The sequence below is a fragment of the Babylonia areolata genome, chromosome 3, assembly GCF_041734735.1.
Source record: "Babylonia areolata isolate BAREFJ2019XMU chromosome 3, ASM4173473v1, whole genome shotgun sequence".
Lineage (NCBI taxonomy): Eukaryota > Metazoa > Mollusca > Gastropoda > Neogastropoda > Buccinidae > Babylonia > Babylonia areolata.
In genome coordinates this window covers 39,205,653-39,221,311 of record NC_134878.1, presented here as the reverse complement: position 1 = coordinate 39,221,311, position 15,659 = coordinate 39,205,653, and the positions used below count along the sequence as shown (strand labels likewise).

The window sequence follows — 15,659 nt, the reverse complement described above, 5'->3', positions numbered from 1 at the left end:
ACAATACGAGATAAGAGAATGGAAGGAGTAGTCTTGAGATCCAAAGCAAGATGAATAGCAGAAGCTGAAAAAATTACAAAATACTTTTGCAATCTAGAACAACGGAATTATGTCAGTAAGAAAATGATAAAACTGAGAACAAAAAATGGTAATATTGTTGAAGACCAGACAGAGATCATTGACGATGTTAAAGGTTTTTATGAAAATTTGTACAAAGAGAGAAACACGGAAGAATGTGAAATTGAGAAGCTTATTAAACCTATCACTAAGTTATCGTCAGAAGAACAAAATTTATTAGAAGGAGAAATTACATTAGATGAAGCAATGATGTTTTGAGCGCTACCACACCAATGTGGCCTACAAAAAACCCAGAGTGGATGAGGGAGGTGACCAGTAGTTCAGGAAAGCTGTTGATAATTGTATATATTTTTTTTCTTTCTTTCTTTTTTTTTTTGTGTGTGTGTGTGTGAACATTCGTCTTGCTAAGTGGATTTTTACTCAAGTCGGAGAAAACTGTGACTTTGACCTCAGCTGGAAAACAACAAGTTCAGAAAAAATCAGTGTGTATTTTGAATGGTATTCTTTTTGTAAATGCTTTACACTTCTTGTGACACTTATATTCTTGGATTACCATGGATTTCAACAACAAAAAACAGGTCAGTGGCTATGTTTGTATTGTGCGTCACCCATTTCAGTTTTTTTTAACTAATTAAAATAACAATAATTGCAGAAGTTTTTATTTTTGTGTCATGTTTTATGTTGTAACATATAGAACAAACACACAGCCACACACACATGCAAAATTTCAAAGCAAACAAACTCATAGGGTTTTTTCTGCCAATTTTTTTTATTACGTAACCCAACTTTTCATGATTAAAACTGAAAATTACTTGGGCCGGGAGTGTTAATTTGTGCTAAATTACTTGGTATGAATAGTGTTAAAACAATAGAATCATATGCAGTAAACACGTCAATGATTATTTAAGAAATTCTTTTAATTTGGCGGTAAGGAGACGTTGCCATTGCGTCAGGGTTTGCAACATGTTTTGTCAAGATCTGCTCTGACCAGTGCTGTGCAGACAAGGCAGTGAAACAGTCGATTTAAAATGTCCTTTTCTGTTCATTCTGGTTAATTCAGTGTCCACTTTAGAATATTCATATGCAGTGAACACATCAATACTGCAGTAAGTGTCACTGTATGTGTTCTGTCCAGAATGTGTGTTTCTTTGCTTTTAATTGCGAACATGAAAAACGAGGTCATGTCTTCTCTACACAACCTACCTTCCAGCAAGTCAGTAAGAATCAGTTTTTAAAATTTTTGTGTTTCGGAACGAACCTTAACGAAATAAAACTGTTAATGATACAGAAATATGGCTTAATTCAGGAGACTTACAACCTATTATTGGTACGACTGTGAAGATTTTTTTCATACTATGTTTAAGCCAAATTTGGTATTGGCAGACAAAAGTATTTCCAGAGAAAATGGCAATGTTAAAGTTTACCATGGACACACACACACACACACACACACACACACACACACACCACACACACACACACACACAACCGAACACCAGGTTAAAACATACTCACTTTGTTTACACAAGTGAGTCAAAAAGCAGTACACAACACAAACAGTTATACAAATATGTCTGTACCTGCATGAGAAGTGCAGAAGTAAACTTGTCATCCTTGTCGATGTCAGAGTCACTGTCAGAGCTGGAACTGCTGCTTTCACTGCCTCCTGATCAAAGATACACGTGTATTGTGTATTTGCACAAATGCCCATGAACAAACTTTTAATCATCAGGAAGATAATTCATTCAAAAATAAATCAAACATGCTGCTTATAGCCAAGAAGACCTCTAGGTTCCATTTCAAGACTGAAAACCTGTCAAAAATTAAATCTTGGCTGTTAGCTTCCATCAAAAATCTGACCACTTAGTTCAGAATTCAGCTCTGCCAGAGAAAGCCAGAGTGCAAATTTCGACAGTAACCACCTTCTGACTTCCACATGCACATCCTTTCCCTTTAACTCTTTGGAGATGCAGCGCTTCGGCGCCGGCACTCTGCCTGCTCAAAATGATGTGCCGTAGTGTAGGATTCGGCGGATCACAGAATTTTTTTTCATACACTCAGCAGTGTTCAATTAAAGGGAAACTAATCAGGCTGTCTTGAGGGATCAGTCTAGGAAAAACTGAGTTATTTCCCCTTGACGGTTAACTGCGTGAAAGGCTTTTTTTTTTCTAGACTTTTCTGGACTGGGTGAGAAGTCAATCTTGACATAATCAAGCAGTGTTGTGATCTTCTATTTTATTTTTTTAACAGTTTGTTGTGCAACATTTGACTTCAAACTGATTCATGAGAATCAGGGAACCTTACTGTGTGAGAAAATCATCTTATGCTGCCTTGTGGATTAGCTGATGGATATGACATGCCTGGTGGGTACAGTATACCTTTCTTTCTTTTTTTCCTTTTTTTGTTTTTCAGTATTTAGTGACATAGTTTAAAATATTTTTAAAAAATATTTAGCAGCATTTAATGAGAAAACTGTTTTAAACTGTTAAAAGGAGAGATGGTAAACATTCTAGTGATATATAATTTGTATGTCTTTGTGTGTAAGTGTGTTGAATTTTTCAAATATGTCCATATTTGCCCATCACAGTAAAACTACATGCACTATTTAACTACGTCTCCATAGAGTTAATCTGACCTGAGTTTGGTGTGTCTTTTGCCTGATGCACTCCCATGATTAATTAATTTTCTATCAACACATTTTGATAGTTGCTGTTGTCAATGTGTGGAAAATCAAACAAAATTCTAGCCACCTCTTCTATACCGTATGTCCTGGCAGCCATATTAACAGTAACCACGCCCCCCACACACCCTCCTACACAAACACCCACAAACACTATCACACAACAGTACAATACAAAAGCTCACTGTAAACAATATTTCGACTTTCACCTGGAGGGTTTCAAAGGTAATATTGCGATTTTTCTGTACCAACTTCTAACACAACCCCGCCCCTTTCCTGTTGATGCACCTTGTAGCAAGTAATCATTACCAGCATAACCAGAATCACTTCAGTTGAATAACAACATTACTTTCATTTGCAACAACATTTTCGAACTTGCTATTGTTGATCCTGAGGAGAATCAAACAAAATTCTAGCCACCTCTTTGGTACTGTACATCCTGGCAGCCATGCTGACATGTTCAAGTCCAGGCATGAGATTGGGAAATTGTGACTGAGTGTGAAAAGTGGGGGCCTGGGGGTCGCAGAAGGCCCCCACCTGAAGCTGAAGGTTTTTCTCAATTTCAAACCATAAAATCTGCACTTGTGGGTGACCAATGCTGCTGAGGAATTCCAACCCACAGAAGAAGAAAAAATCAGTCCAATTCTTCCTAAACTGAAGTGTTTTTGCTTTCAAACCTGTAAAAGTCGGCCTTGGGGACATTATCTTCTAAATCTTTTGTGTTGTTGTTGTTGTTGTTGTTGTTTTCAAGGAAAATGTTCTTAGCACAAAAGTTTGCACTGTACCAGTATAACTGACCATCTGGTTTCTTCAGCTGTAGTCTCTGTTCCACTGACAGGCATGTGTGCTGGTTGAGGAAAAAAAAGGGGGGAAGTTGAATGACTGGAGGGAGGAGGGGGTGGATCTGTGACTTGTTATAATGATCACTTTAGCAGTCAAGGATTCTCAGCTAGAATTGTGGTCAGTGTCTTGGCTCAATGCCAATGTTGCCAGTCACTGACAGTGGTTTTATCCCCCCCACTCCCCACCTTCCCTCACCGCCTGGTAGCAGACTCAAGAGAGAGGGCAGGCGTACCTCAGCAAATCATGAAAGTGAAGTCTGCAGGAGGGGGCGGGGGTTGCGGAGTGACTTTTTCCCCCTCTGAAATCAACTGCTCTTCTTCTGAAAATTGCAGATCGCTGTGAGTTCCCCAGCCTGGACTGTGTTTGTGTGTGTATTCAACTAAACTCTGTGTGTGAGGGAGAAAAAAAGAGAGAGAGAGCAACAGCAAGTGAGCGTGAGTGTGCACACACGTGTGTGTATGTGTGGTTTCAATTCAACTGTGTGTAAACGAGCAAGAGAGAGAGGGAGGCAGGCAGAGAGAAAGAGAGGGGAGATGGTGGGAGGAAAGAATGCAAGTTGTATTTGTGCATGTGTATGCATTGCTTTCAAATTCAACAGATCTGTCTTTCTCTGCGCGTGCGCATTTCTCTGTGTGTGTGTGTGTGTGTGTGTGTGTGTGTGTGTGTGTGTGTGTTTTCAATACAACTCTGTGTATATTCAAGAAAGAGAGAGAGAGAGGGAGAGACAGAAAGAGGTAGAGAGGGACAAAGAAACAGAGAGAGAGGGGGGAAGGTGGGAGGAAAAAGTTTATAAGTGTGCATATATGTGCATTACTTTAAATACAAATCTGTGTGTGTGTGTGTGTGTGTGTGTGTGCGAGAAAGAGAGAGAGAGTGTGTGTGTGAGTGTGTACGTGCATGTGCATATTATTAAGCTCTGTGTGACTGCTCATATGTGTGCAGATATGCAAGTGTGGAGAGAGAGATAAAAAAAAAGAGCAAAAAAACCCCAGAGTATGTGTATATGTGAGTGCATTCATGTGAAATTGTTTCAAAGAGAGTGTGTGTGTTCGTCTTCAGTTTAACGTCTTTCCACTTGAAGTGATATTAGACGAACAGTGAGTGTGTGTGTGTGTATGTGTGTGTGTGTGTGTGTGTGTTTGTGTGTGTGTGAGTGCGCTCGAGCGAGCGCACATTCAATTCAGCTCTGTGTCTGTGCATGCGTGTGTAACTAGTCTGGTAATCTGGCACCCATAGGTCTCAAATCTAAATAAACTGACTCTTGTCATGAACTGTATGTACTGCAGCACTAGCTGTGTCAGAAAAAGCACTGACATCAATTGCTACAAAGTTTCTGTTTCAATCGGCAACAATGTTACTTGTGCATAAAGTAGCAAAGTTTGCAGCTTTTGCTGAATGAACAGAGGGTCAAGCAGATGTACCCAGGGCCCTTGTGGCTTGACAGGGATGGAGATTACAGGCAACAGCGTTTAGGTGAATCTATGCCTGTGCACAAGTTTTTGTGTGTGTATGTGTGTGTGCGCGCACGCAGACGCTCGCATGTCTGTGCACGCGTGTGTGATCGACTGCATGTGTGTGCACGGTATGTGCGTGCGTGCATGCTTTTCACAGTTATATCTGACAATACGAGCCATGTTGGGATCGCCTTTCGTTACCAGTATTTTGACAACTTCAACTGACCGTTAGGAAACTTTCTGACTTCGATTTTGGTGCTCTGACAAGTCACTGGATTGCCTGTCAAGGGGTCAACAAATGACGCTTTCAAAAGAGCATACCGTTTTCATTTCTGACCGACCATCGGTAAAGGATATAGAACGGCCCTTCTGCTTTTCTTTCTTTTTTTTCTTACAGAAAACGGACGCTCCGTTTTTAATCTGAAAACAGATTTCCATGCCTAGACTGAAGAGTTGCACCCATACAATCTGATACCAATCGCACTTGGCCTTGCCCTGTGGCGTCAATTTTGTGAATGGTGTCGCCTACTTGTAAAGTTGTTTTTTTTGTTCTTCACTTCTGTTTTCACAGTCTCATCTTGCCAGGCCCAGTTCCACTTATTTTTCACTCCTTTATCAATCTCTGCTGCAAAAACCTTCTTATCCTTTGTGAGTTTTCTCATTTTGTCAATGACTGAAGACGACTGATGAAATCAGGTATCTTTGCAAGTCGTAAAGCCCGCGAGTGAAAGTTTTGTAATCTCGACCAAATACAGATAAGCTGAAATGGCCTCTGGAGCCAGTTTTCGGTCAGAAATCTGACTATAGTCGGAAAAATCTCATGCCTGTCAACAGCTTTTCACTTCACAAAGTACAAAAAATGCATTAAAATTGAGCCAAAATTTGCTGAGATATTGCTTCAAACACTCATCAAGGCAGTCACTATTTGCAAAGAAGTAAGCATATTCAAATGAGTGGCTAGACAGTTCATAATGCAGTTTACCCTAAAGCATGGATATATCCAAGATCAGAAGTAAAAGGCTTAACAACTAACATTCATTCTTCCCAACAAAACCAAACACTTACTCTTCTCTTTGGGGGGTTTCTCATCATCTTTTTTCTCCTCTTCTTCGACTTCCTCTTCTTCCTTAACATCTTCCTCCTCCTCCTCTTCTTCATCTGAGTTGAGGATGTTGCGGAGGCCACTCTCATCTGCCACACCCTTCTCTTCATACTTTTTCTCCTTCTCTTCCGGCTCCGAGAGACTGCTACTGCACACCATAAAACCAATGCATATAATATATATACACAGCTGACCCATGCTTATACAGTCATCAATAAGCATGTGCAAAGGACAGTTTTCACTCTATTGCAGAAGGATGTGAGGGACTAAAACAAAAAAAAACCACTTAAGCCTGGGGGCCACACAAACCACCTGTCGGGGTTCAGAGGCAACACCCTGCTGGAGGGGCTGGGGGCAAAGACCCCCTGAAGATAACAAAAAAATTGTTGTTTGCAACCCCAGAAACTGAAAGAATTGCTGCTGTGTTTTTTTTTTTGTTCTACAGGGGTCGATGTTAATATTTTTAAAACTTGCACACATGCAAACAAACAGACAAAAGAAATAACAATGTTTCCAACAGGGCTAAAATCTAAAAGCTGTAAAGGCCTGTCTAAAAACCCTGAGGGACATTTGTCAATTTCAGAGGAACAGGTTCGGATAAAAAGAAAAAGCAATCTTAACATACTTGTATCATTTGTGTGTGTGTGTGTGTGTGTGTGTGTGTGTGTGTGTGTGTGTGTGTGTTTTGTATTGTATATGTGTGAAAATCAGAGGCTGGTAACAGGTAACGCTGGCACATTGTCCAGTCATTTTACAAGAAATAAGGGCAAAAATTCAAATTAATTCCTTCAAGATTATTTCTTGGTGCATTCAACCTTTAACCCTTTCATCGCCAGAGGTGCAGAGCTAGCTCACTGTACAAGCCAGCTGAGCAGCAGTACACTTCAGTCTAAACCAGCTGTGCAGGAGAGGGAAAACTGTGTCACCACCAACCTACTTTAACTGGCCATAACTTCGCTTCTATTCTTTCAATCATCTTCATTCATAGCTCACTTTATAACAACGTACCATACATACATGCAAGGAGGCCGAAGCTGCGCTGAGCACGTACCATGCATATGTGCGTGGTAGCGCCATTTAAACACGCGGCGCGTGCATGTGCGTGCCGGTTTTTGTTTTGAAACAAAGACTGCTCGTCAACAGTCCGAGGGAAAAAAAACGCATGGAATTCCACATACCAATCATCCATCTATTTTTAGACCAGTTTCTGCTGACCTAGTCAGCGGTATTCGGTTGAATCCCCAACTTGAAACAAAGGACTCGAGACCAGTCATTTTGCTATCAAGGATGGCGTTGCAACGGATGAAGTGGACAGTTGTGTCACTTGAAGAAGTGCTTCAAGAAGTTGTTCAGAATGGCTCTGGTGATGAAAGTACTGTTCAGAAAATGAAGATGAAGCCAGAGAAAATGAAGGCAATATACTTGAAGATGTTGTCATTACGGTTGACAGTGAAAATGACGAAGAAATTGACGATACCGAGGAGACACGTGACAGTGATGATTCCATGGTTGTTATGTTCAAAGAAATTATGAACCAGTCAACAACAACAACAACAATGTGCAACCTGCTGTTGATGGAAATCAGAGGCAGCTAACGTGGGTGCGCCACATCAACAACTTTCCGTGTTCCTGCTTTCACTGGTCAGTTTACATCTTCATCTGTCTGTACTTTTTGAGGTGCTGAATTTAGATCATGCACTGTTCAAACCATACCGTGTGTGTGTGTGTGTGTGTGTGTGTGTGTGTGTTCAGTAAGTCTCTGTGTGTCAGTCTGTTTATGTGCTGTGAACAATCATTGAATCTGTCTATAACACTATGTCTTTGTGTGGTTATCCAGTAAACACACACACACACACACACACACACACACACACACACACACACACTAAGTTTATAATTCTGACTTTGTGGGCTATTTTCGGACAGACAGAAACTGAACAGAACAGCAAAACAACAACCTTTGAGAATCTTCAGTGAGGAGACAATTCGGCACCGAAAGTGACAGTGTGTGCTTCCAATCATCTTTTTTTGTTTTGTGATTGTGTGTGAAGCTGAATTTTACATTATTTTTCGAGATTACCTCTCTGGATGCTTGAGGTGAGTGAAAGATTTTATTATTACATTATTATCTGATGTTTTGACACATTCTTTGGTATGTTTTGTGTAGATTATAAGTTTTGCTTTTTTCCACTTTGGGCATCTTTGTTTCCTTGCATGGATGATACAAAAGAGGGAGAAAACAGTAACAAAAACACAACAGTGAGATTGATGGAAGATTCTTTTTTCCAATGATACCAATCATGATACTGAATCTGTAATGAAAGGTAACAAATTTCCTCTTGAAAAGTACTAAAAGTAGCCCGTTTACAGGCTACACACGGCCACTGAACACCTTGTGTGAGGAGAAAATCCACCCAGCTGAGGTACGCGGTGATAGAGTTAAAGGGCAAAGAATGCAAAGATGATAAGCATGTTTATTTGTATGAACACACTGACAGAATTTTTAAATCAGTTGATGAAAATGAAAAAGTACGCACCTTTGATTAGTTTTCACATATTCTTAGTTGTTTTAAACATAAAATACACCATTTCAAGTGAAAAATTAACACACAGACCGGGAAATACAACTGGAAACATAGACATAACACAATGTTATAAAATGTGCACGCACCTATGTGCAGAGATGAGAAGAACACACACACACAACCACCATCACCACCACCACCACCATACACTGTATGTTGCAAAACTGAAAGTTCCATGGTTCCTTTCAAAAGTCTTTGATATAGCCAAAAAACACACTAACAAACACCACATCCCATTTGGAAACACCAACACTACACACGCTGTATGTTGCAAAACTGGAAGGTTTCATGGCTCCTTTCACAAATGTCTTTGTACGTTGTTAAATGTATTTGTGTTACTTGTCAATTGTTCTCGACCGGTCTGGCAAATTCTTCTCCACCGTCACTGTCAGCAATCGGCACTTCGGCGGGCGAATTATTGTCTAAAATCATTTCAACTGCCTACGTGGTGTTTTTTTCCTGAAGTGCTGGCCATGCTTCGACAGGAGAAATCTGCTAAATAAATTCGGAAATATCTGACAACGTGCGTCAACTTGCAAGCCAAACATAGAGTGGACGTTCCGGAAACAAGTGGTGAAAATTTCAAATTTTTGTGGTTTTACAAAAAGAAGACTGAGCGAGGTTGGTAATTCTAGCGTACAAGTTGTCAATCGGTGCCTGAGGCATTTAGCGTATAAGTCACCAATTGGCGTCTGAAGCATTAAGTAGGAAGTCGCTGATCGGCGCCTGAACCATGTTTTGTGTATGTGTGTTTTGTTTTTTTGTTGTTGTTTTTGTGTGTTTGTGTGTGTGTGTGTGTGTTTTGTGCGCGCGTGTGTGTGTGTGTGCGCGCGCGCACACACGCATGCGTATGTGTGTGTGTGTGTGTGTGTGTGTGTGCACGTGCATGTGTGAACATAAACGCTAAGGTCAACAACAGGATCGCCAAAGCCAGCGCCGCCTTTAGGAGACTCCGTGAGAACATCTGGGAGCGGAGACGACTCAGCTCTACCACTAAACTGAAAGTCTACTGTGCAGTGATCCTTATCACCCTCCTTTACACCAGCAAGACCTGGACTGTCTACAGCAGACACGCCAAACAGCTCAACCTGAGCTGTCTCTGCAGACTCCTCCACATCAGGTGGCAGGACAAAGTCCCCCGACACGGAAGTCCTGGAAACGAATTGGCCTCTGCAGCGTCTTAACCCTCCTGCAGAAAGTCCAAGCCAAGTGGGCTGGACATGTGGTAAGAATGTCAGACAGCCGACTGTCTAACCAGCTGCTATATGGACAGAAGAAATACTACCAAGACTGCCTCAAACATCCCTCAAAGTCCTGGGCGTCAACACCAACACATGGGAGACACTTGCTCTGGACCGTCCAGCTTGGCACAGCATTATCACCACAGAAGCCCGTGCAGCTGAAGCCAGGTGCATCAACGAAGCGCACTGAAAGCGTGCTGTGTGCAAGGCCCGAGCAGCACCACTGCCTCAACAGCACCCACCCACTTGTGTCCCACATGTGGGTGAGACTTCAGGGCCCGATTTGGCCTCACCATCCACCGATCTTTCATCTGACTCTTGAAGCCATGGTCATCTTCTAATCTGAAGGACGAATATCTTCACATCACTTTTTTGATGAACATCATCACATCATTCTGCAAAGTGGCTTGAGCGCTGGAATGAGTTATATGAAGTCCCATTATCATTATTATTTTTATTATTATCATTATTATTATTATCATTATCATCATCACTATCATCATTAATGTGAATACAGACAGGTTGGGTGAGTGATGTGTACACAGGGGGTATATTCCAGCCAGGAAGGCTATGAAATGGCCTTGGCTGGTTTAAACCTGGGGTAAGAAACAGCCTAGGCTACTTCTTACCCAGGGTAAGAACCAGCCAGGGACAGGTTTCGGCCTGTTACACCAGCTGTACAGCTGTTGAAGTCGACAGAAAGTGACCAAATTATTAGCAGGAGACAGTGTGAGCAATTTTCTTGGCACTCAGCCAATGCTGTCTGATGAGAACTGGATAAAGTGACTGTGTGAGAGGGATGAAGAGTAGGGGGCTGGAGACTGAGGGGGCGTGGCCTCACATCCTTGTTATCACTTGGAGAAGTCACAATGCATTGTGTATCTGTATTTTTTTGTATTTTTTTTTTATTGTGGTTGTTCCAGTATAATTTGTGTGTGCAGGTATTATCCATTTGTCCAGAAAATATATTTTAGTGCAAATTACCCAACTAATGTTTATAATGAACAAGTTGAAAATGTGACAAAAAACAAAACACTGATTTCAAAACAGCATGTCCCTGAAAATAAATGAAATTGGAAAACATCATGTGTTTTGTATTCTTTATTCATTTACCTTTCAGAAAATATATACTTTTATGGTTCTTTCTCCAATAACAAAGAGCACAGCATTTTTTGAAAATGCATACCCGTTTTTTGTGAAAAAAAAAACCCCTGGGAAATAGATTTCACTTAAATCTTATTTCCCTGGCAGCGAAAGGGTTAAATGGAAAAGCATATTTACATATTTCCAAATAGTTCTCATATCCCCTAATTATAGAAAAATTTACTCTTTCCACCTTTATGGTTTATACAGATCAGTTTACAGGCTCAGCACATGTGCTGTCAAAAAGTGAGTCAAAAAGACAATCAATTGAGCACATCTATATACCAATACACATTTTCATATAAGGGAGAAAGTTTGTTTTATGTTTTATATCATATAAACAGTCTTAAAATATCATATAAACAGTCTTAAAATTTTATCTTAAAACAGAAACAAGTATTCATAATTTCTTTTTCTTCTCCTTTTTTTTCTGAATGCACACAAGGAATATTCCATCATATTTCTTCTTTTTTCTTTTTTTTCTGAATGCACACAAGGAATATGCCATCAAAATATCTTAAACTGTACTATAATGGAACTTTTTAAACTGAAAAGTGACCATGCATAATTTCAGTGAACCCGCTTTTTATACTATCTGGATGCACAAGAACCCAGTTTCTTTTCTTTGGGGATGTCCAGCACTTACCTGCTGCTGTCAGATATGTAGTCCACCTCTCTGTCATCAAAGTCTCCTTCATCACTCTCCTCAATGGCTTCATCATCTGAGTTCTGCTTGGCATTCTTCACTTTCTTCTGTGTCTTGACATTACCTTTCCCTTTCTTCTTCTCTTTCTCTATGTCTGGGGACACAGCAGCTGTGTATTACAATTTGTCTGTGGTTTACAAATTTTTAACAGGAGAGGTACGGAGGAGGAAAATAATGGAAAAATTATTACTCTTTACATAATGAAAGAATGAAAAACTGAATGAATGTTTTTCAAGAGTCTGTGAAACAAATCACTCATATTTTTGTTTCCTCTCAATATTTATGCCGACATGCAGGATCAGACTGTTGGTACTATTATAAGAGTTGCAACATGCCCTAAAATTGAGGATTCGTTAAGATTTATTTAAACATGGTACAAAAATTAACAACAATAACAAATAATAATTAACATTATCATTATTATTATAAACTAATACTAAACAACTAATAATAAACATTAAAGATATTTTTAAAAGAAGATACAGCCAAAAGATGATTTAGTAACATAAGCCAGTTTTTTCATTAAAAAAATACAATTACTTGGTTTACAAGAAAATACCCAAACCTAAACACAAGGGGCATGAAAACTGGGAACAGGGAAAAAACAGGAGAATGTGTGGAGACAAAATGAGGAATGGTTTGCCTTCCAACCCCAAAAGAACTTCACATCCTTTCATTTTCATTTAATGATTATCTGCTTCAAATGATGTTGTACACTTCTTTTTTAATCAAATCGTTTGTATTCTGGGAGGGGAGGAGCTACACAACATGTAAGAATCAGCTTTTCTTCACTGGCACATTCATCTGTTTGGCATAAATAATACCACCTTCTCACACAACTTTTTCATCATGCTTAGTCTGGTACCGGTGTAGCAGCCTATTCTAAAACCCCCGCTGGTTTTACCCCAGAGTAAAATTTGGCTAGCTCAGATATACATTAGCCTGAAATGACTCATAGGGGTTAAACTGGCCCAGTCAGAACTGCCCTCACCTCCCCTTTTTGGATTTTTCCCCTCCCTTGTTGTTAGGGGTGTCATTCTGGCCTAGCTGGAAATGACCCCTGGGGCTGAAGTTGGCCTGGTTAGAATTCCTCCACGCACCTCCTCCTCAGTTTTCTTGCACTATGCTGTCCTTCATCTAGAATGGTCCAGATTACCCCTTGTATCGCTATATAATTCTTTTGCTGGAATGATCAACATGGTGAATCTGGCCTCAGACGTGACCTTACCTCTCCTACTTGAGATTCAACCCCCAGTAGAAACGAAGGTTATTCTGGACTGATAAACCCAGAGGTAAGCTTAACCTGTTCAGTGCCTGTAAGACGTCAGCTGATGTCCTACACAAAATGTTGCCATTGTGCCTTAAGACATCTACTGATGTCCTGCAAGTATTCCCATTCTTTTCCTTCACAAAAATGTTACTTTGATTCTGTATCTTCTATACTTTTTTAATCTGAATCTGACCAAAAAAAAAACAAAAAAACAAACAAACATTATCCCTGAATCCTCAAAATTCACTGGAAAAGGCAAAGCACTTTCCTTTTTTTCTTTTTTTTAAATTACAAAATTCTGATTGGGTTAACATGAAAAGAACTTCTTCCCTGTTTCTCATTCTACTCCTTTCCACCACGTTTCTCCCATCAAAAGACCCATGCACCAACTACCAGGTGAGTGGGATGGGTAAAAAAGTTTAGGCTAGCCTAAATGAGCCTTGTCCTACCATTGTTTTTCACCAATGATTTCTATATTACTTCATTTCTTTAACCAGTTCAGTGCCAGAGAATTTTGTAAAAAAAATATAAAAAAAAAATAAATAAAAAGCTCTCCCCTTGCCAGGGAATTTTGAGGATTCGGGGGTAATAAATCACAAAAAAGCTGTGGGCGATACAGAAAGAAAGTAAACGTTTTTGTGAAGGAAAATGAGTGTAGATTCTGCTTCTGGGCTTTTTTCCCCAGTTAGGTTGATTGTAGGTAACTGTTCAGGCATGTAAAGTCAAGATAATAATTTTTGTGCAACAAGAAAGTCTATTTCCACCTCTACATAATGACATCCATAAAGAAAAGAAACAAAATACAGCTAGAAATAGCAAGCCTATTGTCAGATTATACCTGTAGAAGAAATTAAAACAGGCTATAAGCTTATGAAAACAAATCACAGCTCTTGCAGACATGTAAGTAAATCACTATCCCAACAATGCCAAAAGTGAGTAAAGACAGCATAAAGGGTCAATCACAGTCCCAGAAACTGAACTGGCAAGCTTTTTGACAGCACAGAGCATTTGCAAGTGAGAGGGTGAAGTTGTTTGATGACATTCACTCCTTTCAAGTTGCACATGGGCCGATCAAAGTGTCTGCTGTGCAGTCAGCTTGCCACCTCTTCATACAAGTCATCCCCCTGATTCAGCGAAAACAAAGCGCTAAAAACAAAAAGCACGTGTTTCACATCCAGTGCAGGTTCAGCACTGCGTTACGTGAAAATTGTGGGGCATTGGCGGTTGTCGATTGCCTTCAGTCTGCTTTGAAATGTGAGTACACGCTTCCCAAAAGCCACGCCCCCTTGATGAACTCTGGCTGGCATTCGACCTATCGTCTTATCACTCCTCTCCCTCTCCTCTTCTTCCAACACTGGCTGTACGTATTCTGTCAATCATAGCCAGTTGTTCAAAAACGCTGTCTGATTGGATGGATGGACTGAATTACCATAAAATGGGGTGTTAGTTTCATAACTGTGTTAATCACCTTCATTTTCAAACCAATCATCAGACAAGAGAGATCCTTCTCCATCGCAAAAGCTGTCCATAATCACAAGCAGATCTTTCAGAATTGTGTAAATCTGCTGACTGTGACTATCTGTTTTACTAGACACAGTTTTTTCAATGCATTTGTTTGCATGATGAAACCCCCTTTTCCACGCGCGTATCATGTGGTCAGTTAGCAAATTATTATCGAGTAGAAAGGTCTTCTACCTGATTTAAGTTCATTTAAATAGTATTTTTATAATCCAGACACATCAAACTAAGTGTTCAGAGTCTGTGTGAACTGAACCAAACTCCAATGAAGGAAAAATCGGAACATATGCAGGACGTCAGTGGACGTTTTATAGGCACTATGGCAATACTTTTTGCAGGACGTCAGCTGACGTCTTATAGGCACTCTACTGGTTAATACATGAATCATACATGAAAGGGAATGCAGAAATGATGAGAAAATTCATTCTGGTTCATCCATGAGTGCTTACCTTGTTAAACTAGCCTGAAAGGTGTGTGTGTGTGTAGTGTATGTCTGTCTGTACAAATGACAAATCATCTTGTTGCTAAGTCAGCTGGGAATATTTCAGACTCACTTTCATGTATGCCGTGTCGAAGCGCCCCTAATAAAGAGAAATAGATGTGTCAGTGTTTCTGTGTACTGAGGTCAGATCTCACTGTTCAAGAGTTAAAGTTAAATCAAGATTAGATTGAAGAAAAAATGAGAGAATGACTTTCACGACATTACACGGGCAGATCTGTACTGAAAACTATCAAACTGTGGGCACATCCATAGGTTGCTGTGTATTTGTCCATTTGCTGGTGTTTCTGGGTTCTGATGTCTCCATATGTAACAGACTAAAGAGAATGGCATTGATATTGTATGGGTAGATCTGTACTAGGGCATACTGGAAGGCTACATTAGCAAAATCCAATTATATCTAAGAACATGAATACTGGAGGGAGCTAAAAAAAAAAATAAATAAATAAAAATAAGGTAAAAGCAAGTATTATAAAAAACATGTTTATCAAATTTTATCTCTGTGCCAAAAGTAGTTTAACCCGGAGAGCGCGATGAGCC

General features: G+C 39.9%; 1 protein-coding gene across 3 annotated transcripts in view; it reads right to left on the bottom strand.

Moving 5' to 3' along the window:
• LOC143279978 (general transcription factor IIF subunit 1-like) overlaps window positions 1-15,659 on the bottom strand; it is an 85,943-nt gene that overhangs the window by 29,891 nt on the left and 40,393 nt on the right. For 2 of the 3 annotated variants that reach the window (XM_076584377.1, XM_076584375.1), the window contains exons 8-10: window positions 11,773-11,926; window positions 6,121-6,305; window positions 1,659-1,744 (exon numbers count right to left, since the gene is read on the bottom strand). In XM_076584377.1, the coding sequence (XP_076440492.1) occupies window positions 1,659-1,744; window positions 6,121-6,305; window positions 11,773-11,926 (425 nt within the window). The remainder of the gene's footprint in view (window positions 1-1,658; window positions 1,745-6,120; window positions 6,306-11,772; window positions 11,927-15,659) is intronic. The other variant, XM_076584376.1, reaches the window with a different exon arrangement.